Source organism: Pseudopodoces humilis, chromosome 28, assembly GCF_049639895.1.
Source record: "Pseudopodoces humilis isolate 2021_Gansu_Grassland_sample_001 chromosome 28, ASM4963989v1, whole genome shotgun sequence".
Lineage (NCBI taxonomy): Eukaryota > Metazoa > Chordata > Aves > Passeriformes > Paridae > Pseudopodoces > Pseudopodoces humilis.
This window is the reverse complement of record NC_142227.1, coordinates 1,324,735-1,349,397: the sequence shown is the minus strand read 5'-3', so window position 1 is coordinate 1,349,397 and position 24,663 is coordinate 1,324,735. Positions and strand designations below refer to the sequence as shown.

The 24,663-nt window shown below is 47.2% G+C and overlaps 1 protein-coding gene across 8 annotated transcripts in view; it reads right to left on the bottom strand.

Moving 5' to 3' along the window:
* CRTC1 (CREB regulated transcription coactivator 1) overlaps positions 1 to 16,697 on the bottom strand; it is a 43,217-nt gene extending 26,520 nt beyond the window's left edge. For 7 of the 8 annotated variants that reach the window (XM_088067839.1, XM_014260336.2, XM_014260337.2 and 4 more), the window contains exon 1: positions 16,521 to 16,686. In XM_088067839.1, the coding sequence (XP_087923965.1) occupies positions 16,521 to 16,646 (126 nt within the window). In that variant the 5' untranslated portion in view covers positions 16,647 to 16,686. Of the gene's footprint in view, positions 1 to 16,520 lie in introns of all 8 variants that reach the window. The other variant, XM_014260334.2, reaches the window with a different exon arrangement.
* Positions 16,698 to 24,663: the final 7,966 nt, after the last annotated feature.

The window sequence follows — 24,663 nt, the reverse complement described above, 5'->3', positions numbered from 1 at the left end:
TTGGAAGTGACCTTAGGGATCATCTCATCCATCCCCTGCCACGGGGATCTCCCACCATCCCAGGCTGCTCCAGGGGTCCAGGGGCAGCCCAGCTGCTCTGGGAATTCCATTCCAGGGTCTCCCCACCCTCCCAGGGAGGAATTTTCTATTAAAATAGTCCCTGAATATAACTCACCCTGAGGACAGCTCACGCATTTTCCCGACATTCAAACAACTCACAGAAAACTCAAATACCTTTTATTCACAGAATTTCCCCCAGAAGCCACCAATTTCCAACTGCACAGACAGCTAAAATCTCTGTGTTGAGCTGAGGGACCAAAGTAATCCCTGATTTAGGAGATGACTGGTGGAGATCCAACCTCTCCAGAGAGCACAGAATCCCAGGATCACTGAGGTGGGAAAACAGCTCCGAGCTCGTGTCCAGCCCTTGCCAGGGTGCTCTCAAAAGCCTCAGCTCTTAGGGCAAGACACCATCCACAAAGTGGAAGAAAGACAGATCTCTCTCAGGAAGAAGATTTATAAAATATTCCCAGTTTTCCCTGACAAATGGCTTGGAAAGATCCCATGGAAGGAGCAGGAAGGGCCCCTTCGCTTCTCTCGTGCAAGATTTTGCCACACAATTCCTGAAGCAAGACATGAAATTAGAGAAACCCTGTGCTGGTATCACTTAATGAGTCACAGCCCCTCCAACTCAGAGCACAAAAAGCACAATACCAGAACTAGCTGTGCTTTTTCCTTGGTCCCTGCATATGTTTTTGTTGTTAAAAACAAAAAAAAAAACAACAAAAAAAGGGGAAGAAAAAAGCTTTGTTTGGGATTTGGGCCAAACATTGAAGTAACTACTCCAACAGGTGTTGGTTTCCTTTCAAGAACCTCCAAGGGAGGAGGGGGTGGCTTTGTGTTTTTTTTAGGATTTTGATTTTTTTTCTCAGGATATTCCCACCTCAAAAGCAGCACAGGACAGGGAGGTCAGGAACATTTGTCTTTCTGCTGCACCTCCATGGAAATGAGGCGACCCAAGAGCTGGGGAGCCCGGGCTGTTCAGTGGCTTGGCCGCAGGGTTGATTTCCGCGAGGATAAACGCTGCTGGAGATCGGTGCCAAAAGGAAGAGGAGCGATTGCTGCTCGCTGCTCTCATCCATCAGCACACCGGGGAGAGCTGGGCTGGCTGCTCTGCTCGGCTCCTGCCTCGCAGCAGAGAGTGGCCCCCAGACTCCGCATTTATTGGAGCCCATCAACAACTGCCACTTGCAATCTGCGAAGATCAAGTGTAAACAGAGCAGGATTTGTGTCCTGAGCGACTCCGTGCTCCGGCTTTTTCGTTGGAAAATAAAGTTTGTTTGAATCTTAGGACTTTGCTGTCATTCCAGCAGGAAATCAGGAGTGAAATCAGCTCTGGTTTTTTTCCTCCTCAGCAGAAAAAAAAAGTTTTAAAAAAGCTGCAAATTTCTCTGAGATAGCTCAGTGCACAGTGGGAAGCAGGACCAAAATCCAGAATAAAAGTTTAGGAACCCCATTTGAAGGTTCTCTCCCAAATTTGCCCTAAACCAAGACAAAAAGGACCTTAAATATTATTTAATTCCACCCCACACCTTCCACCATCCCAGGCTGCTCCAAGCTGGCCTTGGACACTTCCAGGGATGGGAAATCCACAATTTTCTCTGGGCAATCCGTGCCAAGGCCTCCCCACCCTTTAGGAAAACAACAGATGCTGTGACTAAAATGAAATTTCATTTTCCTCTCCATCCACCCTGCGAGGTGGAGCAGGTACATGGCACAACTGGGGATGAGGTTTGGAGAGGGGTTGGATTTTAAAAGAAAACAACAAAAAGGAAAAGCCTTTACTTAATAGAAAAAAAATTCTGATTACTCTGGAAATGTTAACAAGTCTCAGGGCAGCCCCAGGGTTATCTCCTGGGGCTGGATTCAATTAGTGCAATTTGGATTCTGGATGAATTTAGACAGGGAAGGATGATAAGGAATTACTGAGTGCTCACCAGATTTATTAATTTCATGAACCACGAGAACTCGGTGACTCTACATTGCAGCTTTTCCATTTCTCTGTGATGTGGCCAAGAGCAGCTCCCTGACAGCTGAAAATATTGCTAAATAGCCCAGTTCTTTCCCAAGAAAGCTTTTGGTAAGGAAACAGCTTTTGCTTGTTAAACCACTTTATTTCTGCTTGGTTTTCTTGTTCTGAACAAATGTTCCCCAAACGCTACATCCAAATGGAATCTGTAATTTTCCTTCCACCAGCCTTTCTCTTACTCAACTTTAAATCTTCATTTTTTTTTTCTTTAAAATCCAATTTAATCACAAAAAATCCTATCATTAATGTGAAAATTTATATGAAATATATCGATTTTTCCATTTGGGTTACTGTTTGCTGGACACACAGCTGTGTTTGTAGGGAGAGATTCAAGTTCTACAATTAAAAAAATAATAAGGACAGAAACAAAACCCTAAATACAAATCCAGTTTTGTAATATGCAGATGGGAATTAAATGAAGCATTTATTAAGAATTAAATACTTTAAGTTATTGAAATTCTTCCCTGAAAAATTCTGAGTAAATTACAAATTTGTGGGCAGAACTTACTGAGAAGTTTGGCAATTTTGGCGCTGTAGATCAACCCAAATCCAGTGTAAAGGTTTTTCTTAAAATGCCTTTTTTAACAGATGAAATCTGGACTGCCAGAACGATAATAAAAGGGTGGAGTGTCCGTTTGATAAAACCCCAGATATCTGATGACTACAGGAAGCAAAGATTTGGTGATAACGGCTTTTTCACTGCCTTGCAGTTTCCACACTGAGCTTTCTCATAATTTCATTTTTTTCCCTTTACAAAAACCCTTCCTCTTTAGCACCTCAGCCTAATAAGCAGCAAAACCGGCGCGGATTAAAATTAGAAAAGTATTATTAAAGCTTAATTGGGACTTCAGTTCTGCTGGCAGGATTTAGTGGGAGTTTTAGAGGCTGCATTATAGGGAAATCCCGTTGTGCTGAGCAGGGTTTGCTTGGACAAGGATGAAATTTCCCAGGAATTTTTCACCTGGAGCACCCAGCGCTGCTGCAGGATTTGGGATTTTGGATGTGAGGAACTTCCCAGTGCCTGTGCTGAGAGGAAGCAGAAGGAAAAGAGGCTCCCAAAGTCGTGCTCTGGCTTCTCTCAGCAGTTGGAATTAAACAGCAAGTCAAACAAACGCTGCAGCTCCTGCTGCCATCCCAGCGGGATTGGAGCCTTCAAAGGGAGATTTCTCCCCATTCACAATCCTCGTGTTGATAAGAAAAGCAAATAAAAGCTTTAAAAGAAAGAGACCTTAACAGCGATTTAATGATTCCAGTTTAGATTTAGTGGCAGAGCTGCCACGAGCTACAAATCACCTCATTAACCCTTTAATTAATTTAACCCATTTTTAATTGTTTAAAATTTCCTCAAGGTGACAACAACTCTCCCAACACCCAGACTTTGGGTTTAAAATTTCTTTTAATTGTTTAAAATTTCCTTAAGGTGCCAACAACTCTCCCAACACCCAGACTTTGGCTCCTCAAGGGAAGCCTTTTCTGTTAACAGTCCAAAATTCGTTGGAATTAAAATCTGAATTTTAAAAACTCAACACTTGGTACTCAAAGAATTGCTACAATTAATACACATTCAAATAACTGCTCGTTTATGAACCCACTCACCCTGAAAACTGCCTGGGATTTCTTTAATTCAATGAGGGAGAAATCACAAATGAATAAAGAAAAATCCTGATAAACCAAGGAAACGGGAATTTCTGTGTTGGCCACAATTTTATTAATTCCAGCAGCTGCCGGTGCCTCTCCACATCCCCAACCTGAAAATTAAAATCAATAATGAGCAGACACAAAGTTCTGAGCACAGAACAAGTTCCAGGGGCAGAGGATTTAGATCCCAAACTGTTCCCATCTCAGGGATCCTCCTGGCAAATGGGAATAATCCCAGCAGAGGGATTTTGGAAAGGCTGTTCTGGAACTCCTCACAGTTTAATTATCCCATCAGCAACTCAAAGTCTGAGTGGTGCTCCAAGCCTGGAGAAATCCAGGGAAAAGTGGGGATAAATGAAGATATTCCAGATATTCCAGAGGCTGTCAGCCACCACCACCTCTGGATCCCACTGGGGGAATGAGGATAAATGAATTAAAATATCCTGCTGCTCCCAGAAATAAATGAAGGCTGGGAAGACTTTTGGACTTTTTAATCTCTATAATGCTTTTAGAGCTTGGATGAATACTGATTGTTTTTATAATTTTATCATGTTTTGTGTAATTTATTGCAAATAATTACAAATACTTTCATTATTTACATGTTACTGATATAAATTCACCCATGCTGTTACCAGATAGTTCAATAGGTGCCTGAAGAGATGGATTTCAAGTTTGGCTTTTTATTTTAATTTCCCATGTAATCAAAAATCAATATTATGAAATCTAACAACAGCAATATTTTCACCTCAGCAGACACCTGTAACATGTAAATAATGGAGTTTACCTTCAATGCCCTGATAAATGATGGAAATAAATTTTATGGTACAAAGCCACATGTTTGAAATGATCTTCTGGAGCACCTCAGAGAAAGAAAAAGGTGTGATAACAGCAAACCACAGCTCAAATTCTGTGACAAAACACCCTGATCCTCTAGGAAAGGGCTTGAGACAGAGGGAGATTAAAAATATCTGAAATTCCAGCGAAGTGAGCAGGCTGCTGTCAGCTGAGGGATTAACAAGGGGGCTCTGAAATCCCAACCAACACCCTGAGAGTGACACCGCTGCTCTCTTTGGGAATTATTGTCATTATTATATTTGATTTTTATTATTTTTTGTTGAATACTTTGGGAATTATTTGGGAAATTGGGAATTTTTGAATTATTTGGGAATAATCAACATTTCATGACCACGAGGAAGAGGGAATGGGATCCAGAGGCAGCTCCTTCACTCTCCCCAGCCTCATTTATCAGGATAAGGAGCAGAGGAGCCTCTGCCTCTCTCTGACTGGGCTGTCACACTCAGGAAGAGGCAGATTTCTAAAGTCACCGATTTCCTGCAGTTTCCAGCCGTGCTCCAAGAGCAGCAGAGGCTCCAAAGGCACAGCTGTTCCTCCCAGGAAGGAGGGGAAAGGAAATGAAGGCTGAAGTTGAGAGGAAAGGGATAATCCACAGTGAGAGCAGCTGCTCTGCCTGCCTCGCTTGGGACTTCAGAGATTCCAGCAGCAGCTTGGAACAAAATGTTTTGCAATAGTTTGGGTTTTTTTTTTTTTTTAATTTTCAGGGTGTTTTTAGTGTCATAAAAGTGAAGATTTGAAGGCTGGCTCTGGACAGAGGAGTGAGGACAAGCCCAGCACAAGTTTCCCTTGTTGCCTGTGCCAATCCTTGCTGGCCTCCCAAGGATCTCGGTGTCCTGGAGTGATGGATTTTGCAGGGAATGGGACAAGCAAAGCCAAAACAGGAAGCCAAATGTCTACTAGAAACGAAGTGAAAATTACCCCAAAAAACTGCAGACATATGGGATGAACTGGACATGACCCCAGGCTCGTGGAACTGCTACATCATTGTTTACTCCTCCAGCACCACAACTGTCACTCCAGTCACTTTTAAGGATTTGTTCCATTATCCCATCGCTGTGTCAGGACACAAACACGGCTCTCAGGCCAAGCAAATGCAGCCAGGAAGAACAAAAATGCAGGAAAAGGCCAAAAAAAAGCATTTTTGTTGCTTTTTTTTTTTTTTTTTAAGGGAAGGAAGCTGTTGTAATATCTTGGAATTTAGCAGCCACAAAAGAGCAGCAGTTTTGTTTCTGCCACTGAGCCACTTCCCAAGCAACTCCTTCCTCAGGGCCAGCCTTGATTTTCAGGGATTTTCATTTTCACCCCCAATGCACAAAACAAAACCACCTCCAAAACTTTAAAACTTCACAACAAACTGAGAGGTGACACCTTCAAGGACCAGGAGCAAAGGGTTGTGCTGCTGCCTGGGATTGTCCCAGCTCAGCACAGAGCAAAGGGGAAGCAAAATCCTCCTCTTCCATCTCCTGGAATGAAACAGGAGCTCCATGGAAAAACAAACTGGGATTCAGAAAAAGGTGTTTTCATCATGAGAGTAATGAAAACTGCCAGGCACAGGGAAGGGCGCAGCGAGGCAGCTGACTTGAGGCTTTCTAAATCTGATTATTTTTAAGGTTACCTGATAGCACTGCTTCAATCCTGCACTTCCAGTGGCTTCCCAGGAAAATCCTGAGGTCTCAAAGGCTGTAACACCTGCAGGAGGCCCCTGCAGCTGCTGAAAAACCTCTCCAAAATTAAGGCAGAACTGCAAATTCTGTGCTCTGACAGGGGAAGGAGGTGATGGAGTAAGTTCTTATCTCCAGTCTGTGATAACCTGAGGAAGGCATTCCCACCCTTTGGATTTGGGACTAAAAACACTCGTTTGTGCAGGCTGCATGTCCAGGAAGCAGAAAATTGGGAGGGAAGGATCACTTCTTCTTTGTTATCAGCAAACTTTGGGCATTTGGGTGACTCGTGGAGAACAGGAGACAAAGCAAACCCAAAAAACAACCCCGAAAAGCAGAGACACAGCTGAGGTGCAACACAGCACTCACCATAAAACAACCTAAAATACAATTCTCACAGAAAAGTCTGAGTTAAAAGGGACCCATCAGGGTCAATCTAAAATAAGTTTATTACAGAATACACTGAGTTCAAAAGGATCCCTCAGGATGAAGCTAAAATGAATTTACCACAGAACAGGCTGAGTTTGAAGGGATCCATCAGGATCAGGCCCAACTCCTGGCCATGCACAGGACACCCCAAGAATCCCAACTCAGAAGTGCAATCCAAATAATCCTCTGCTAAGAGCATTACAGTCCAGTCAAATAAATTCCATTCATAAGAGCTGAGATGTTATTGATCAGCAAAGCCCGGGCAGGAATCAGCTGAGCCCTGGCCAAGCCCCAGCGCTGCACTTTTAGCACTCCAAGAGAGCCAATTATTACTCATGAGTTCATGTTTTCTTCACCTTCCTGCTGAAGAGATTATTTAAGACCTCAAATCACTTAACTGGATTGTTTTGTCCTCTTATGAGTCATCTCCAAATTCCAAGGCCCCATTAGATTCTCCTTCAGGAGCTGCAAGCAGCTCCCCAGGTTGCCTGAGCTATAAAACCGTGAGGAAACGGGGTTGTAAAAATCACCAAGGCTCGGAGCTCTCCCCCAGCTGCCTCCTCCAATTCCTGTGAAAGTGGAAAGATCTCACACCCCAACACTATTTACAACCCCCAAACAGTGCGCTCAAATCCTTTTTTTTTAAAAGAAAATAAAGTTTTTCTTTTTTTTTTCACAACAACGAATCAATTTTTTCTTGTGAACCCAAAGAAAACGAACCAGAAAGGGGAGAGAGGAAGCAACACCGTTTAATACTGTGATTGTTTTTTATTCTTTATTTCTGTTTTATTTCTTTTCTTGTCTCTGAACAGTGAAAACAGAGGAAAAACTGCATTTTCCTCCCCAAAATGAAGGAATATGAATCACTGGGGGGTCGAGGGCAAAGAATCATTAGGAACACACCTTGCAAAAATTTGAATAAACAAACAAGGCCATAATAATAAAGAATAAAACTTAATGCACAGGCTACGACTCGGTGTTTAAAAACACTTTGCTATTTCTGGTGAACAAAGGTTTACTGTTTAAAACTTCACAGTCACAACTGAGCAGCAAAAACAGGATACAGCAAACTGGAGCCTTAAAATAGTGACTATTCTTCCGAGTTGTGCTCTATCACCGGGCAGGGAGCCAAGCAAAGCTACAACAGGCACCAAACCTGATTTGAGAGCTTTGAAAAACAAACCTCAGCCCGTGGCAGCTCAGCGAGTGCCACCCTCCTTCCCTGCAAGGCTTCCAGCGAGGGGCAGGCGTGGATGCTGCTGATAATTCAATAAAAAGCAGAGGAGAGGGCTCCTGCTTGAAGCTGGTTTCTTATTTGAGATCCAGAAGGCGAAGAATTCTTTTGGTTCTATTTAGATGGAGCTCGACGCTCTCCAAATCTTGTTTATTTTTGTGTTATTAGCTAAGGATGAATTGTGCGGAGAATTGGGAGGGAAGGATCGTTTTTGATTTGTTATCAGCAAACTTTGGGCACCTGGGTGAGAACAGGAGACAAAGCAAACCCAGAAAGGAACCCCAAAAAACAACCCCAAAAAGCAGAGACACAGCCCTACCCCAACACAGTTGAGGTGCAACACAGCACTAATTACTATAAACCATCCTAAAATAAATTTATCACAGAAAAGGCTGAGTTAAAAGGGACCTTCTTCTCTTAAAGCAAATATTCCTTCTGAGCAGGGATCTGATGGAGAACGCCAGGAAACAATCATCCAGCTTCAATAAAAAGTTCCTCAACCATCCCCATTCCTCCTATTGAAATGCCTCAGAAAAGCTGAAATAAAAGCAGAGATGCCCTCATTAAGTATGATAAAAATAGCTTTTATGTTCCATTTTTTATTTTTAGCTAAAGAATGAAAATTCAGTTATGTAACCCTATAAGTTTCGTAAATTAGGAGCCAAGCAGGGCATGTTTGCGCTCTTTGGGGTTCAGGGGCACCTCACTCTGCCCTCAGAGTGGCCAAAAACTACAGAAAATTGTTTGTGGCTTGAAAATGTGGCATCAGCCAAGCCTTCAGGCATCAAAAATATCCAAAATATCATCAGAGTCCAAATTCTTCGAATGCAAAAGGCTCATTCAGCACAATCATCTCCCTGAACCAGAGGCAAATCTAATTACAAGGAGAAGGTCAATCAGACATTTGAATCTGAGCTGGCTGCTGGAAACTTGTGCAATATTTAAGATATTAAATAAATATTAAATCAGATATTCTCCATCCCTCTTGCTGCCAGGAATACGATCTACACTGAGACTCTGCAAGGAATCAAAAAGTGAGAAGTCAGGGTATGAAACGATCAATCCCTGCCTCCCCTTCTCCCACTGAGGTTTTTTTATTCCTTTAATCCAGCTTACAGATGTTGAAATCCCACTTTGAGGCTCCAGAGCTGGAAAAATCTCCTGCACAGCTTCACGAGCTGCTCCTCCAACAGGTCTGAAGAGGCCCCATCCTGTCACTAACAACTGCTCCTCTGTCTGAGGTGGGAGCTATCACCATCTGCCTGGAAATTCATATATTTTGGGATATCAACTCCAATTCCCTCCCCTCCGAGACCTCGGCCGTCCAAGGAAAATAATATTCACATAAATAGTAATAGCTGGGTACCAAAATTAATTGAAAATTCATCTGACAGAGCTGCAGCATGCAGTTAACACATCTTACTGCTCTGGAGTGATAAGTAACCAGAGTAAAACCAGCAGTGAGCAGCTCAGCAGGGAGAGCACAGAGGAGATTTTCCCAATCATCAGGAAAAGTGATAGACCAGGCAAAGGAAGGAAAAGACACTTGGATGAAATCTGCCTGTGAAGCAGAGACTTTCAGCCAGGGCTGTGGAATTCTTGCTGCAGCCTCAAGCTGCAGCACTTCAGCCTCCTCCACTTCATTATTTAAGAGCTGTTTCTTGTGGGTGTGTGGTGTTGTTGTTTGATTGCAAAGGATTGCTCTGGTACAAGGGGAAGAATTTTTAATTCCCAAGAAATAGTTTGCAAAACAAGGTTGTTATCAACACTTGGTTACAACTTTATAATTTATAAAGTCCCAAGGAGATCAGGCCAAAACATAAAATGATAAAGAGGGACTGTTCAATGCTCCCTTGGCTCCACAAGCACTGCTGGAAATCCTCACGGATCCTCATTCCTGGATATCACTTCCAACAGCACGAAATGCAAATCCTTTCAAACAAATCAAAGCAACATTTGAAAGATTAACTCCAGAGATGCTGATAATAAAGACTCAATCCAGCTGCCGCCTTCAGCTCACGGAATTCCAGAAGGGTTTGGGTGGGAAGGGACGATAGGGATCATGCAGAGCCACCTCCCACCATCCCAGGCTGCTCCAACCCTGTCCAACCTGGCCTTGGATGCTCCCAGGGATGAGGCACCAAAGCCTTTGGAACCACATTTGTTTAACAAAATGTGAGGAGTTGAGACCAAAAGAAAAAAAAAAGTGAAGCAGCAGCGAGGTCACAGCCGGTCACAGGCACAAAATGAACCCTGTTCCCAAAAAAACCACCTGATTTTGAATTTGCTGCTTCTTTCACTCCCTCACCCCAAGCCCTCAGGAACCCCTCAGCAACAGCTCCTCCAGCACAGCTACAAAAACACCGGCATAGAGCTCCAGCCAGCACAACCAGGGATGGTTTTAACCCAGAAAAGATTTCTTTACTGTTTTTTTGCTCAAGATACAGCCTTACATTTGCTGAAAAGTGCCTTGAAGTCTACTTGAGTTTCAGATCCTGCATTAGGCACAAAAATACCGATGCCAGTGTGGAACAGAGCATTAGGGAGTGATCAATGCTGTCAGGGCCGTGGACCAAACTGCCCTTCCACCTCCCAAGAAAATGTTCCTCTGCAATCACAGATGGATAATGGAGAACACAGATAAGTATTTGGCCTTTAATACATTTTGGTTAAATCCTTATTGATCATTTTTGAGAGGATGTCTGTTTTTTGCCAAATTAGTGTTTGATTACCACGACAATGAAAGTGCTCGATAACACTGGATAATTTCACAGGATCCCAGAGTGGTTTGGGTTGGAAGGACCCTAAAATTATCAAATTCCACCCTGTGCCACAGGCAGGGACACCTTCCACTATCCCACACTGCTCCAAGCCCCAGGGCTTGGACATTTCCAGGGATGGGAAATCCACAACTTATCCAAGGAACCCGTGCCAGGGCCTCCCCACCCTCACAGGGAGGAATTTCTTACAGAAAATTCACACAGTGCAGGAAATTTGGGTTAAACTCCTCCCCAAAAGCCCCATATTCATGGGTTTGGTTTAATCTGGTCCATCCTGCTGTAGCCACACGTGGCCACACTGACTGAACACGGTGCTGGACACAGGAGTGAAAACTCTCACTGAAATTTGCCTGGTGCTGCTGCCTCAGCAGAGTCAGGGTTTTGTTATTCCTGAAGTGAAGGAAGTGCTTCTGAACCAAAATCAATGGCATTGATAAATTGATAATAAAATGGAGAACAAAGTGTTAGTGAGAGGAGCAGGGGGTTGATGGACGGCAGATTTCAATAAATGTTGTTCCTGACAGAGTTAGAAAAATAAAAATGCAGTTTACTCAACAAAAAAAAATCCATAAGAACTAATCTGATAGAGAAACCCAAGAACAGGTAAAAATGGTTCTCAAGCCCACGTCCTGACACAACCACAACCCTGGGCTTTCCAGGCTCTGGGGTTTCCCCTCCTTTTCCTTTGTGCTGGGAGAGGAACATCTCTTTTTCTGTTCCATCTCACAGATCCTGAAGATAATTCACCCTCAGGCCACATTGCTACTAAAATCATTTTTCAATACCAGATATCCTTGAGAACTATTTTGAGGCACAGTTCCTGTGGCTGTGTTTTGTGGGGTGGTGATTTACTCATGTAGAGATCCTGTTTGCCCCTGGCCAGGACAGAGCTCAGATTAACACAGCACCAGCCCCTCCTGTCCCCGAGGGCTTTGGCATCTCTGTCACTTGTACAGTCACAGATAAAGACAGCACCACAAATTTCAATTTCTGTCTGGTAAACCAAGAGAATCAGCATCCACACCTCCCCCTCTTCAATGTGACCCCAGGCTCAGCTCCCCTCTGCTGCTTAAGGGGAAAACCCCAAATCAACCCCAAAGAACAGGAAAAACCAACTGTAGCTCACCTTGAGAACAAATTCTCTTCCTAAACGAGCACCTTCTATAAATGCAAATTACCACCCAGTGCTGATGCTAAATAAAACCCAAGCGCAGCAGCCGGAGCTGAGTCCCACATGTTCACCCTGAGAATTACAACCAAACACCCAAAATGCAGCAGTTGTACAATTCAGCCTCACGTGCTCCCAGAGCCTTCCCAGCTTTGCTACATCATTAACACCCAGGGATTTGGCCACTGCACACAGAGAGACTTTGTCCAGCAGCAGCTGTGCTGTGTGGGAGTGATGGGACAATCAGTAAAAAAGTCATTGTCTCCTTAAAAAAAAAATAGCATAATTAAAAATTCCAACAAAAGCTGCCTGGGTTTGCCAGAAGAAACCTTGCCCTGCTCACTGCAGTTTCCCAGGATGGCACAGCAGAGCTCCGTGTTTACCTTGGACAGCTCAGGCAGGCTGAGGGAAGCCAAGGGTTGCACAAGAACAGAGATTCTTTGTGCCCTGGCAGGTCCCCTCTGCCTCTCACCCTGCTCATTTACAAACATTCTTTCAAAGAATTAAACCCAGCCTGTGATGCCACAGCCCGAGGTGGCAGCAGCTGGAGCATCTCTGGGGGTTCCAAACACCCTGCTTTGCTTGGGCTCCTGCTTCAGGATGGCCACAAAGCTCCACAAAGGACAAGAGGAAACGGCCTCAGGTTTTCCAGGCTGGACACCAGCAGGAATTTCTGTATGGAAAGGGTGCTCAGATCCTGGAGAGTTTGGAGTCCCCAGCCCTGGAGGTGGCACTCAGTGGGGACAAGCTGGGGATGGGCTTTTCCAACCTCAGCGATCCTGGGATTCATCAGAAAATGAAATACATCACACCAGGGGGTGAGCACAGATGAAGCACAAACCACTCATTTCTTGGTCTGGAAATGTGCAAACTCGGGGTCCAAACTTTGGGAAAGTTAATGAAGAAAAAAATACCCTCTAGAGCTTGAAAAATTCACATTTGTGTTCGGAGAGAAACTCACTTTTAACCTGAGCTGCCAGCTGGAAGCAGCAATCTCTCTGCTAGGAGAGCTCAGTCCTGATTTTGATGCATTTCTTTAATATCTCTAAGACATTCAAAACCACTCTTACGTCATCGGGAATTTCTTTTGTATCACATTAATTAATAAAAACCTGCTGAAGACATCAGGAAGCACTGAAGCTCCGTATCATCATCATCATTAGTGTTTCTCATTTTTAAAAGCAGATTAGCATTCCTGATTTAACTAAGCTTTTAAATACTGTTTTGCATATTATCTACATCCAACGCTGAGCTGGGAATGTACAGAGACATTTTGATCTCTTCCACAGCCAACAAGAACCAGAAAACCACTGAGTGTCTCATTTTTAAGTACAAATTTTGTGGCAAGGGGATGTGTGTGGGTTTACACACACTCCATCACAAACTGTGGGGTTTCGCCTCAAGTTTATTTCAGATAAAAATCAAATCTATGCTATTACAACATACTCCACTTGACAAAATTACACTACAACAGGATTTTGTATTAAAATTAGCCAGGTTTAAAATATAAACACTGACTTTTTACTTCACATGGTTTCCAGGAACTCAACAAAAGCCACGCAGAGCTTTGGATAACACCTAGAAATACACAAGCAAAGGGTGATGAAATTTTGCACAATGTTTCCAAACATCACCATTAACCTGGGTTTAATTCCCTGGGTTTGTTCCAGGGCAGGCAGAGCTGGGAGACAGCACCACTGGAAGCTTTTTGGAGTTTGGGGGGGGTCTTTTTTTTCCAAGATAAGACTGCAAGGCCCATCAGAGGGAGCTCAAACACAGCTCTGGCTGAAAGCCCTCAAAATTAAGTGACTTTAAGTGAATATTAAAAAAAAAAGCAATCCTGGAAACCTGAGAAAATCTCCTATAAGAACCATTCTTAAAATGCAGGTCACAAATTGTCTTTAAAAATCCTACATTTTACAGCATTTTAAGAGTCACATACTGAAGGGCTCAGCACTATCTGCACGTTAATTTTTTGGTTAATTACAATTTGAAAGGACAGCAACAGCCTCGGATAAGTAAACAGCTGCATCAAAGCATCCCTGGGCTGAGAAATTGAGACAAGCCCTGGTAAACAAGCCCAGAAATCAGTGCAGTGCTGAAATTCCAATCCTCGGAGAAAAAAAAAAAAGGAAAGGAGGAGAGCCACAAACAAAAAACAGGAGTCAATGTCACGGTGAAAAAAAAAAAAATAACTCCCCCTCTCCTCTTCTCACCCACTTTGTTACTATGGGACTGGCAGAAAGCTCTGGATTATGAACACCAAGGTCCCACTCACAAGACAATTAAGCAGCTCCAGAGCTTCCATCGACCACCCACCTCCGCTCTGCGCAAGGTCTGCGCCTCCCAGCAGAGCTGAAATGCCAAAAATCCACTGTGCCAGCTGAAAAACAGGACTCTGCTGCTCCACTCAACAGGGAAACCCTTTGGAAAACAAAGTTTATTCTTTCTTGATGATTTTTTCTTTTTTTTTTCTTCTTCTTTATTTTGGTCAGGGCAGTAAAGGAGGGGTTGGGTCGGAACTTAAAAATCCCACATGGATCCAACATCATAAATAGGTGGAAGATGACCACGACAGAAAGGAAGTTCAGAATTTCTGCCTCTGCTCTTAGCAGTAACCAACAATAAAGCAGACAAGATGGTAAACATTGCAAAAAAGACAATTACTAATAATGAAAAGGCAACAGAAATTTTGGGCTGCTTCCACCAACTGAGTAAGGCGTTTTCAAACTGACAGCAACGTGCTGCTTGCCAAATGAAAATGAGAGCAAACAGCAAAGTTGTGCTTAACCCCTTTTTGCTTTCATGCTGCATTTTAAACCCTGATGAAATCATGGAATTTGAAAGAAAAAGTCTACAAAGGAGACATTTTACTCAGCTCTCTGGTCAGTGTTTCCATCACTTCAGTACCCAGAATGCTCAGAAAAGTTATTCATCTTGGGTTCTTTCCTCAAAACCAGGTTCTTGAAAGTGTGATGGGTTTCCAAGCGCAAAACCTGGGTTAGGAGCGCTTGGATTTGGGAGAAACTGAAATGGGATTCAGGAGAAATGAATCTGGATTCTGACTTCTCTTGCAGAAGGTGAGAGCTCAAGCTGTGAGTTAACTGAAGGACAACCTGTAATTGCAGATTCCAAGAACTCCCTCAGGAACACTCGGCTCTGGAGTGGCAGCAAGGACTGACCACTGAAGGCAAAATCCCAGGATACTGAGCCACACAAGATGATTCCAGTGACTACAAACACCTCTAAATTATCCTCACTTTGGTCCCAACTAAGTCCACCAGGAACATCCAACATCCAGGTGAGCATGAGCAGAACTCCAGCCTCACACCTTCCCAGGCAGGTGCCTTTACTTTACATCCAACAGCACCACCAATTCAAAACAAATATTTACCCTCTCCTGACACACAGGAATAAAAGGGAACCTTTCACAGCAAATCCAACTGTGTGTTCTGTAGTTCTTGCACAGCTTCCACCACAAGCAGGCTCGTAAATTCTCTTGAAACAGTTAAAAACAAAACACTGACACAAGCAGGTGAGACAGGAACAGAACAGCCCTGACATTCCTGAATCTGAACCAGAAAAGGCATTTCGTGCCCGGAAAGCGCATTGGATATGCCGGGAATTTCTGCTGATGGGCTTTGCAGAGACATCACCAGCCAAGGGAGGCTTTGGAAGTGCAGCAATTTGCACCTACGACAACCGGAGTGTAACGGGAACAACACCGGCAGCGAGTCCGGCAGCTGCCGCCCGCGGCTGCTCCGTGTCCGCAGCCCGAGCAGCGGGGGATGCCCCGGGGGGCTCTGAGGGACCCCAAACTGCGGCTGCCCCGGGCTGGGGAACCAGGAGCCCAGCGCAGACTCCAGCGAGGAAACCGCGACACCTGCTCAGCTGCGAGCCGAGCTCAGCCCCCGGCCTGGGCCAGGATGAGGAGCGGGAGAAGCCTCCAGGCGAGGCTGAAGGAAGCGGGATTCCCCTCGGAGCCGGGACTGTCCCGGGATGAGGAGCCCCGCGCGGACAGCGGGATGGAACCAGCACCCCCTCAGACCCCGGTGAAGGAAATGAGATCCCTCCAGAGCCGGGGCCTGTCCAGAGGTGATGGAACCGAGATCCCCGCTCAGAGCCGGGCCTGTCCCGGGGTGATGCAATTGGGATCTCCCCTCAGACACCGGCAAAGCATCCGGGATCCCCCTCCGGCCCGGGGCCTGTCCCGGTGTGACGAACCGGGACCCTCCTCAGCCCCCTCACAGGGGACACGGAGGTGCCCCCGCCGCAGCCCAGCCCAGCGCAGCCCCCTCCCCGCCGGGCCCGTTCCGGCCGTGCCGTGATGCCGCTGCCCCGACCCTCCGGCGGGCGGGCCCGGGGCCTCCCCCCGCGGCAGGGGGCGGTCTCCCGGGGATGCGGCGGGGCCGGTGGACGGCTCGGGCCGGGCCCGGTGCCGCGAAATCGGGGGTGGGGGGGAACGGGGGCCGTGAGGGGGGGGCTGAGGGGGCCTCTCCCCACCGCGGGCGCCGCCCGCCCCCGCCAGGGGGCGCTGCCCGCCCCGCCCGCCGCGCGCCGCCGCCGCCCCCGGCCCGGGGGGCCCCGCGGGGGGGGGGGGCCCCCCCCCCCCCCCCCCCCCCCCCCCCCCGCCCCCCCAGCGGGGGGCGGCGCCGCCGAGTCTCACCCGGTGCGCGCGGGTCAGGCTCAGGTCCTTCATGACCTCCTCGAAGGCCGCCGTCTCCTCCGCCTGCTTCTGGTTGTGCAGCGCGATCTTCTCGCTGAATTTCCGCGGGTTGTTCGAGGCCGCCATCTTCCCCCGTCCGCATCCCCCTCCCCGCGGCCGAGGGGGGGCGACGCGCATGCGCCGGCGCAGGGAGGGGGGGCGGCCTCAGGGCGCCTGCGCGGCGGCGGCGGCGGGGCGGGGGGGGGCGGGGAGGGGGGGGTGGTTGCGCATGCGGGGGGCGGGGCGCGCGGGGGAGGGCGGGCGGGGGCGCGCGCGCGTGCGCGGGGCCGGGGCTTCCCCCGGGGCGGGGGCGCGCGCGGGGCCCGGTCCCGGTCCTGGTCCTGTCCCCATCCCTGTCTCTGCCCCGCTCCCGGGCCCTATCCCTGCCCCTGTTCTTGTGTCTGTCCTAATCCCGATCCCGGACCTTGTCCCTGTTCCCATTCCTGCCCCGGGTCCAGTCTCTGTCTGTCCCCATCCCTGTCCCCATCCCTGTCTCCATCCCTGTCCCCGTCTCTGTCCCCGTCTCTGTCTCCATCCCTGTCTCCATCCCTGTCCCCATCCCTGTTCCCATCCCTGTCTCCATCCCTGTCCCCATCCCTGTCCCCATCCCTGTCCCCGTCTCTGTCCCCATCCCTGTCCCCATCCCTGTCCCCATCCCTGTCTCCATCCCTGTTCCCATCCCTGTCCCGGTCCCTCCATGGTGGCTGCTCAGTCTCCTGCTGAAAAATCGACTTTAGCCATGCTCCCACCTCACTGAAGTGAGGGAAACTCTGGACTTGGTTTATCAGGATTTCGTGGAAAAATCACCTGTAACTGAAATAAAACCACCCCGAGCTCTCCTTCACGCCTTGGTTTATTTCTTTTCAATACCTGCAGCAGGAAAATGAGGCTTTGGACTCGCAGGTCTGTCCTGAAGGATGGACACAGCAGAGCTTGGGGTGTGAGGCAGAGCGGGGGTCACAGGAGCAGCCACATCAAGAGCCAGGATTAATTAACAACTCTCCCAGATAATGAGCAGGGGGTTGGGAACAGGGTCCTGCCTTAGCAGTGAAACTTCAAAGCACAAAAGGAGCAGCTGGGCTTTCATGGCATCCTCGGGGGGTTCCTGCTCGGTTGTCACCTTGTCCCCTGCTGTGTCACACTGTGACCTGTGCCATGGCTGGTGCCAGCCACAGCCTGGGGCACAGGGGCATCAGCATCCCAGATGAAGAGAAAGGTTGAGCCTGAGGACTAATTAACATGAGAGAATCGATTAACCGGTGGAAGGCAGAACATTAATTAATAAAGAATCCCCTAACTCGGAGCCAGGGGATTGCGATTTCTTTGTTTGCTAACATCACTTGAAGCGTGGAGGTTTGAAACTCCTCGGGGCTTGATTTGTGGAAAACTTCTGCAGCCTGTGTGGAATCAACTCCTTCCTAAACTGGTCCCCGTGTTTAGAAAGTCCCTGAACTGCCAACCCCACCGAGCAGACCCCAGAGCAGTCACCCCAACACTTTTTTTCTCAGCATTTCCCACCCAGATCCCGCTGATGGATGGGTGAATCCTCATTCCAGGCTCGGCATTAGCCACAAAGTCACGTCCCAGCCTAAATCCTGGCTGCCAACTTGCACTTAGCATTTCCAACGTGAGATACCATCTCGGGAAAGCTCATCCAGACCCTGGCAGGACCAGCCTTTCCTCCCTCACTCCTGGCAGATGTTGCTCCTTCCCCTTCCCTATTTTCCAGCGGGAATAAACACCATTTTCCCTAAAATCCCCTCTGGCTGTGTACACGAGCAGCACACGACCTGCAAGATTGGCCTGTCATGCTAAAAGCACATCAATCATCCAGATTTAACAGGGAGATACTGATTATCCACGTTGTTTGAGGAGCGAGACAATGATAAATAATTGGCGGAGCTGTCCTGGATTTCATCCCGAAGGCGCTGATATCAAACATCTCCAGCCCCAGCTGCCACTCTGCCTCTCCCACGGCACCACAAGATGAAGTGCCTGAGATGGAGCTTGATAAATTCCCCCCTTTTTGGATCTCCTGAGATGGGATCTCCACTCCTGGTTCCCGGGGAAGGAATGCAGATGGCCTGGCAAAGGAGAGGGGGGCTGCAGCTTCCTCCCTTAAAAACCTCCCTTCATTCTCATTGTTTCCCTGTGCAGCTTTATCAGATCGAATTCCAGTGTGAACAGGGACCTGTTTCCTGAAATCCCCCCGTTTTACCCGGGTTTGCAGCACAACTTCTCTCAGACACCACATTTGGGGCTGCTGGGGCATCTCAGGGCCCAGGTTTGGGGTGGGTCTGGGGGCTGCTGAGGGCAGGGAGAGGTTTCGGTGGGTGCCAGGCTTCATCCTTGCCCCAGGGAATTGTGCCATTCCCTGGATCCTCATTTCTGTCTCCTGCCTCACCTCGAGCACATCTGGGGACATCTCTGAGCTCCACCTCACCTGAACTGCCCCACATCACCTGAACTGCCCCATCTGAACTGCCCCACATCACCTGAACTGCCCCATCTCACCTGAACTGCCCCATCTGAACTGCCCCACCTCACCTGAACTGCCCCATCTGAACTGCCCCATCTGAACTGCCCCATCCCACCTGAACTGCCCCACATCACCTGAACTGCCCCACATCACCTGAACTGCCCCATCCCATCTGAACTGCCCCATCTGAACTGCCCCATCTCACCTGAACTGCCCCATCTGAACTGCCCCATCCCATCTGAACTGCCCCATCTCACCTGAACTGCCCCATCTCACCTGAACTGCCCCATCTCACCAGAAAGCCGTGCTGGAATCCCCAGGGCAGCGGCTCCGGCTCTTTCCAAACGTGTTTGGGAAAAGATTTCGGTAACTGAGACTCCGGAGCAACCAAAGGAACCCCGAGAGCCGGGACTGCTGTGGCCACATCTGCCAAAAAACCTCCTCCTCCTCATCCTCCTCCTCCTCCTCCTCCTCATCCTCATCCTCATCCTCCTCCTCCTCCTCCTCCTCCTCATCCTACTCATCCTCATCCTCCTCATCCTCCTCCTCCTCCTCATCCTCCTCATCCTCCTCCTCCTCCTCATCCTCCTCCTCATCCTCATCCTCCCCCTCCTCCTCCTCCTCCTCCTCCAGGAGGAGCTGCTGGTGCTCCTCGCTGGATTTCATCCTCCAGAACCTCCCTGGCAGCCAAAATCCTTCCAGGCTGTCCCTGAGAGCTTTCCCAGGAAGGTGTGAGTGAGGGACTCACAGCACCGGGGCTGTGCTGGGATCCTCAGAGGAGCCCAGGGTTCTTTTCTTTTTGCCTGCAGACACAAAGATTTTGATCTTTCACACTTCCTACTTAATGTTCCTGTTGACATTCCCATTATCCTCGGAGCAGAATATCCTCAGAGTCCCCAGTTATTTTGAACCGGGCTCCAAACCGTGCTTGGAGTAGGAAAACATTCTCTTGTTTCACTTGGAACTGGTGAAAATTTCTTTAATTTGAGATGTCCTTGTTTCCAGAGGGCAAATAAAAGCACCTGAAGCACTCTCCACTCACACAGAAGGTTGGCTCGGCTCCCTGCACCGATATTCCCTCGTCACCCTCCCAGCTTCGCTCCTTTCCCATTCCCTGGGAGTTCTGAAATTACAGAAAGCCAAGCAAGCAGCGACTGCTGAGAGAAATGAATTCTCATTTCCACACCTCGGATCTCTGCGCTGCTCCGGGAGGTTTTGGCAGCCGGGCCGAGGGTTCTGTTCCCGGTCCCTTTTCCCAGGATTGGGGCTTGGCTTTGTTCCACACGGGATCCAGGGAGAATTCCTGGGATGAAGGGAGCATTCCCAGGATCCAGGGAGCATTCCCAGGATCCAGGGAGCATTCCCAGGACACAGGGAGAATTCCCAGGATCCAGGGAGCATTCCCAGGACACAGGGAGCATTCCCAGGATCCAGGGAGCATTCCCAGGACACAGGGAGCATTCCCAGGACCCAGGGAGCATTCCCAGGACACAGGGAGCATTCCCAGGATCCAGGGAGCATTCCCAGGACACAGGGAGCATTCCCAGGACACAGGGAGCATTCCCAGGATCCAGGGAGCATTCCCAGGATGAGGGGAGCATTCCCAGGATCCAGGGAGCATTCCCAGGATGAGGGGAGCATTCCCAGGACACAGGGAGCATTCCCAGGACACAGGGAGCATTCCCAGGATCCAGGGAGCATTCCCAGGATCCAGGGAGCATTCCCAGGATCCAGGGAGCATTCCCAGGACACAGGGAGCATTCCCAGGATCCAGGGAGCATTCCCAGGACACAGGGAGCATTCCCAGGACACAGGGAGCATTCCCAGGATCCAGGGAGCATTCCCAGGATCCAGGGAGCATTCCCAGGACACAGGGAGCATTCCCAGGATCCAGGGAGCATTCCCAGGATGAGGGGAGCATTCCCAGGATGCTGAGGTGATGTGGGGAGCTGAGAGAGCAGCGGTCACTCCGTGCCTTCCCGAAGGGATGGGAGGCAGAGAATTCCATGTGGGAATTGCCAGAGATGAGGGAGGTACCTGAAACTCCAGGAAGAGAAGGAGCCACGGGAAGGATGGAAAGACACAACTTCCAAGGGGCTGGAGGGACAGGACACAGGGAATGGCTCCCTGGAATCATGGGCAGGGATGGATGGGATATTGGGAAGGAATCCCGGGCTGGGATGGAATTCCCAGAGCAGCTGTGGCTGCCCCTGGATCCCTGGCAGTGCCCAAGGCCGGGCTGGAGCAGCCTGGGATGGTGGGAGGTGTCCCAGCCATGGCAGGGTGACCTTTAAGGTCCCATCCCAAACCATTCCACACTGGATCCCGCTCTGCCTCACACCCCAAGCTCTGCTGTGTCCATCCTTCAGGACAGACCTGCGAGTCCAAAGCCTCATTTTCCTGCTGCAGGTATTGAAAAGAAATAAACCAAGGCGTGAAGGAGAGCTCGGGGTGGTTTTATTTCAGTTACAGGTGATTTTTCCATGAAATCCTGATAAACCAAGTCCAGAGTTTCCCTCACTTCAGTGAGGTGGGAGCATGGCTAAAGTCGATTTTTCAGCAGGAGACTGAGCAGCCACCACGGAATTCCTGATTTTGTGGCTCCTAAAGCCGCTCCCTTTGCCCAGGGACCCCTCCCACCACCCCAGCTTGCTCCAAGCCCCCTCCAGCCTTTGGGCACTTCCAGGGATCGGGGCAGCCACAGCTGCTCTGGGAATTCCATTCCTCCCCACCCTCACAGAGAAAGATTTTTTCCCAAAATCCCACCTGAATCACCTGTCAGGGTCCCTGTTCCCCCAGGGATCATCCCTGGAGCTGCAGCTCTCACAGGGGGCTCCTCTGCCCATCCAGAGGTTAATCCTGCCCCTTTTCCCCGGGGAAAACTCGGATTTTCTCCGAGCCCAGGCAGCCTCCCCTGACGTGCAAACCCCAAACCCTGAAAAAAGGAACAGCCCGGGCACGTTACCTGCACCCCAGGGCAAACCCCTCCCTTCCAAACCTCCCTGAAATTCCAACATTCCTGCTGAATCCAGCCGGGAGGGCTCTCCTGGAGGCAGCACCGATCCTGCCGGGGAGCCACAGCATCCTCAGGAGCATCAAACACCACCCCAGGCCACTGCAGCAGCAGGGGGAGGGCAAAAAAAAAAAAGTTAAAAAAAACCAAAAAACTTTGCATTTAAAGCTAAAGAAATAAATAAATAAATTTAAACTAAATAAATAAATAAATAAATTTAAACTAAATAAATAAATAAATAAATTTAAAGCTTTGCATTTAAAGCTAAAGAAATAAATAAATAAATTTAAACTAAAGAAATAAATAAATAAATTTAAAGCTTTGCATTTAAAGCTAAAGAAAGAAATAAATAAATTTAAAGCTTTGCATTTAAAGCTAAAGAAATAAATAAATAAATGTAAAGCTTTGCATTTAAAGCTAAAGAAATAAATAAATAAATTTAAAACTTTGCATTTAAAGCTAAAGAAATAAATAAATAAATTTAAAGCTAAATAAATAAATAAATTTAAAACTTTGCATTTAAAGCTAAAGAAATAAATAAATAAATTTAAACTAAAGAAATAAATAAATAAATGTAAAGCTTTGCATTTAAAGCTAAAGAAAGAAATAAATAAATTTAAAGCTTTGCATTTAAAGCTAAAGAAATAAATAAATAAATGTAAAGCTTTGCATTTAAAGCTAAAGAAATAAATAAATAAATTTAAAACTTTGCATTTAAAGCTAAAGAAATAAATAAATAAATTTAAAGCTAAATAAATAAATAAATAAATTTAAAACTTTGCATTTAAAGCTAAAGAAATAAATAAATAAATGTAAAGCTAAATAAATAAATAAATAAATTTAAAGCTTTGCATTTAAAGCTAAAGAAATAAATAAATAATTTTAAAGCTAAAGAAATAAATAAATAAATTTAAAGCTTTGCATTTAAAGCTAAAGAAATAAATAAATTTAAAGCTTTGCATTTAAAACTAAAGAAATGAATAAATAAATTTAAAGCTTTGCATTTAAAGCTAAAGAAATAAATAAATAAATTTAAAACTTTGCATTTAAAGCTAAAGAAATAAATAAATAAATGTAAAGCTAAATAAATAAATAAATAAATTTAAAACTTTGCATTTAAAGCTAAAGAAATAAATAAATAATTTTAAAGCTAAAGAAATAAATAAATAAATTTAAAGCTTTGCATTTAAAGCTAAAGAAATAAATAAATTTAAAGCTTTGCATTTAAAACTAAAGAAATGAATAAATAAATTTAAAGCTTTGCATTTAAAGCTAAAGAAATAAATAAATAAATTTAAAACTTTGCATTTAAAGCTCAGTGGGCAGGATTAACAGCCTGGTCACAAACACCCCACGGAAAATACCTCTGGGTGCAGCTGAAAAAGATGAAATGTATGAAAGGATCCATTCTGCTCCAGGTGCTCCTGCTGTGGGACAAAGCCAGACTTCAAAAGCCTCGCTCCAGCTGGGCTCTGGGGCAGCCAGCACAGCCTGGGCCGGCGGCCTGCACAAACAAACCCCCCAAAAAAAAGAGATTTTCATTCCTTAAGAAGCCATATAAACCAGTTCTAGCTAATTACAGGGGCCTGGGTGTGAAAGAGCAACTACAAAGCCTCAGGGACCCAGCCAAGAAGCTTTGATTTCTCTCTCCAGTTTATAGAAACTTTTGCCCCGGCAGCTTTTTGGTTTCCAGACGACCCCAGGGTGGTGTGGGTTGGATAAAGATCATCCAGGGGGGCACTTCCACTGTCCCAGGCTGCTCCAAACCCCCTCCCAACCTGGCCTTGGGCACTCCCAGGGCTGGGAATTGTCACCCTCCTCTTGCTCCTGCCCCTTTTCCCCGAGATCTGAGGCTGATTTCGGGTGGCACAGCTCAACCAGCAGCCGTTTCCCAGCACAAAAACCCATTTTGTGTTCGTTCTCTGGACTCCTCAGCGCTGGGGAACGCACCTGCCCCACGGATAAAAGCTGAAACTCCTCCCTGGAGCTGAGCTATGGAACGGAGAGGTGCCAAACGCCTGTCCCAGGAGCTCAGAGAGGAGCTGGGAACCAGAAACAAAAGTCCTGGAGGCTGCGGGATGCTGCTGTGCCCGCTCACCGTGGCAGCAACCGCAGCTGTCTCCGCACTAAAGCTCGGGGGGAGATGTCTGGGGGATATTTCTGTGCTCCCAGGTGGAATCCAGGGGAGCTGAGCCCTCCTTGGAAGGCCAGAGCAGCCAGCCCTGCTCCCTCCCTCTCCAGCCACATCCACTTTTCCTGCTCCTTCAGTCACCGGCGATGAAATCCCATTCATTTGTGCGAGCAACTGGAAGATTTATTGTAAATAAAGTTCTGCACATTACACAACTGGCTAAAAATCATAATTAGAGCTGCACTGGGGAACATGTTTTATTTATCCTGACAGTAGTCTGGCTCCAATAATCCTGCTGTGATAAATGTCCCGAAAGTTTTGCGGAGTTTCGGCGGCTCCAGCCCTTATCGGAGCCCTGGAAGTGGGAATTTCTGCCTGGGGTTTGATGTGGCTCCCACAGCAGCACTCCAAACCAGCACCAGGCTAACTGGGAGCTGCTGGGAGTGCCTTCCTTCTGTCTGAATCAAAGAAATGGAAATTT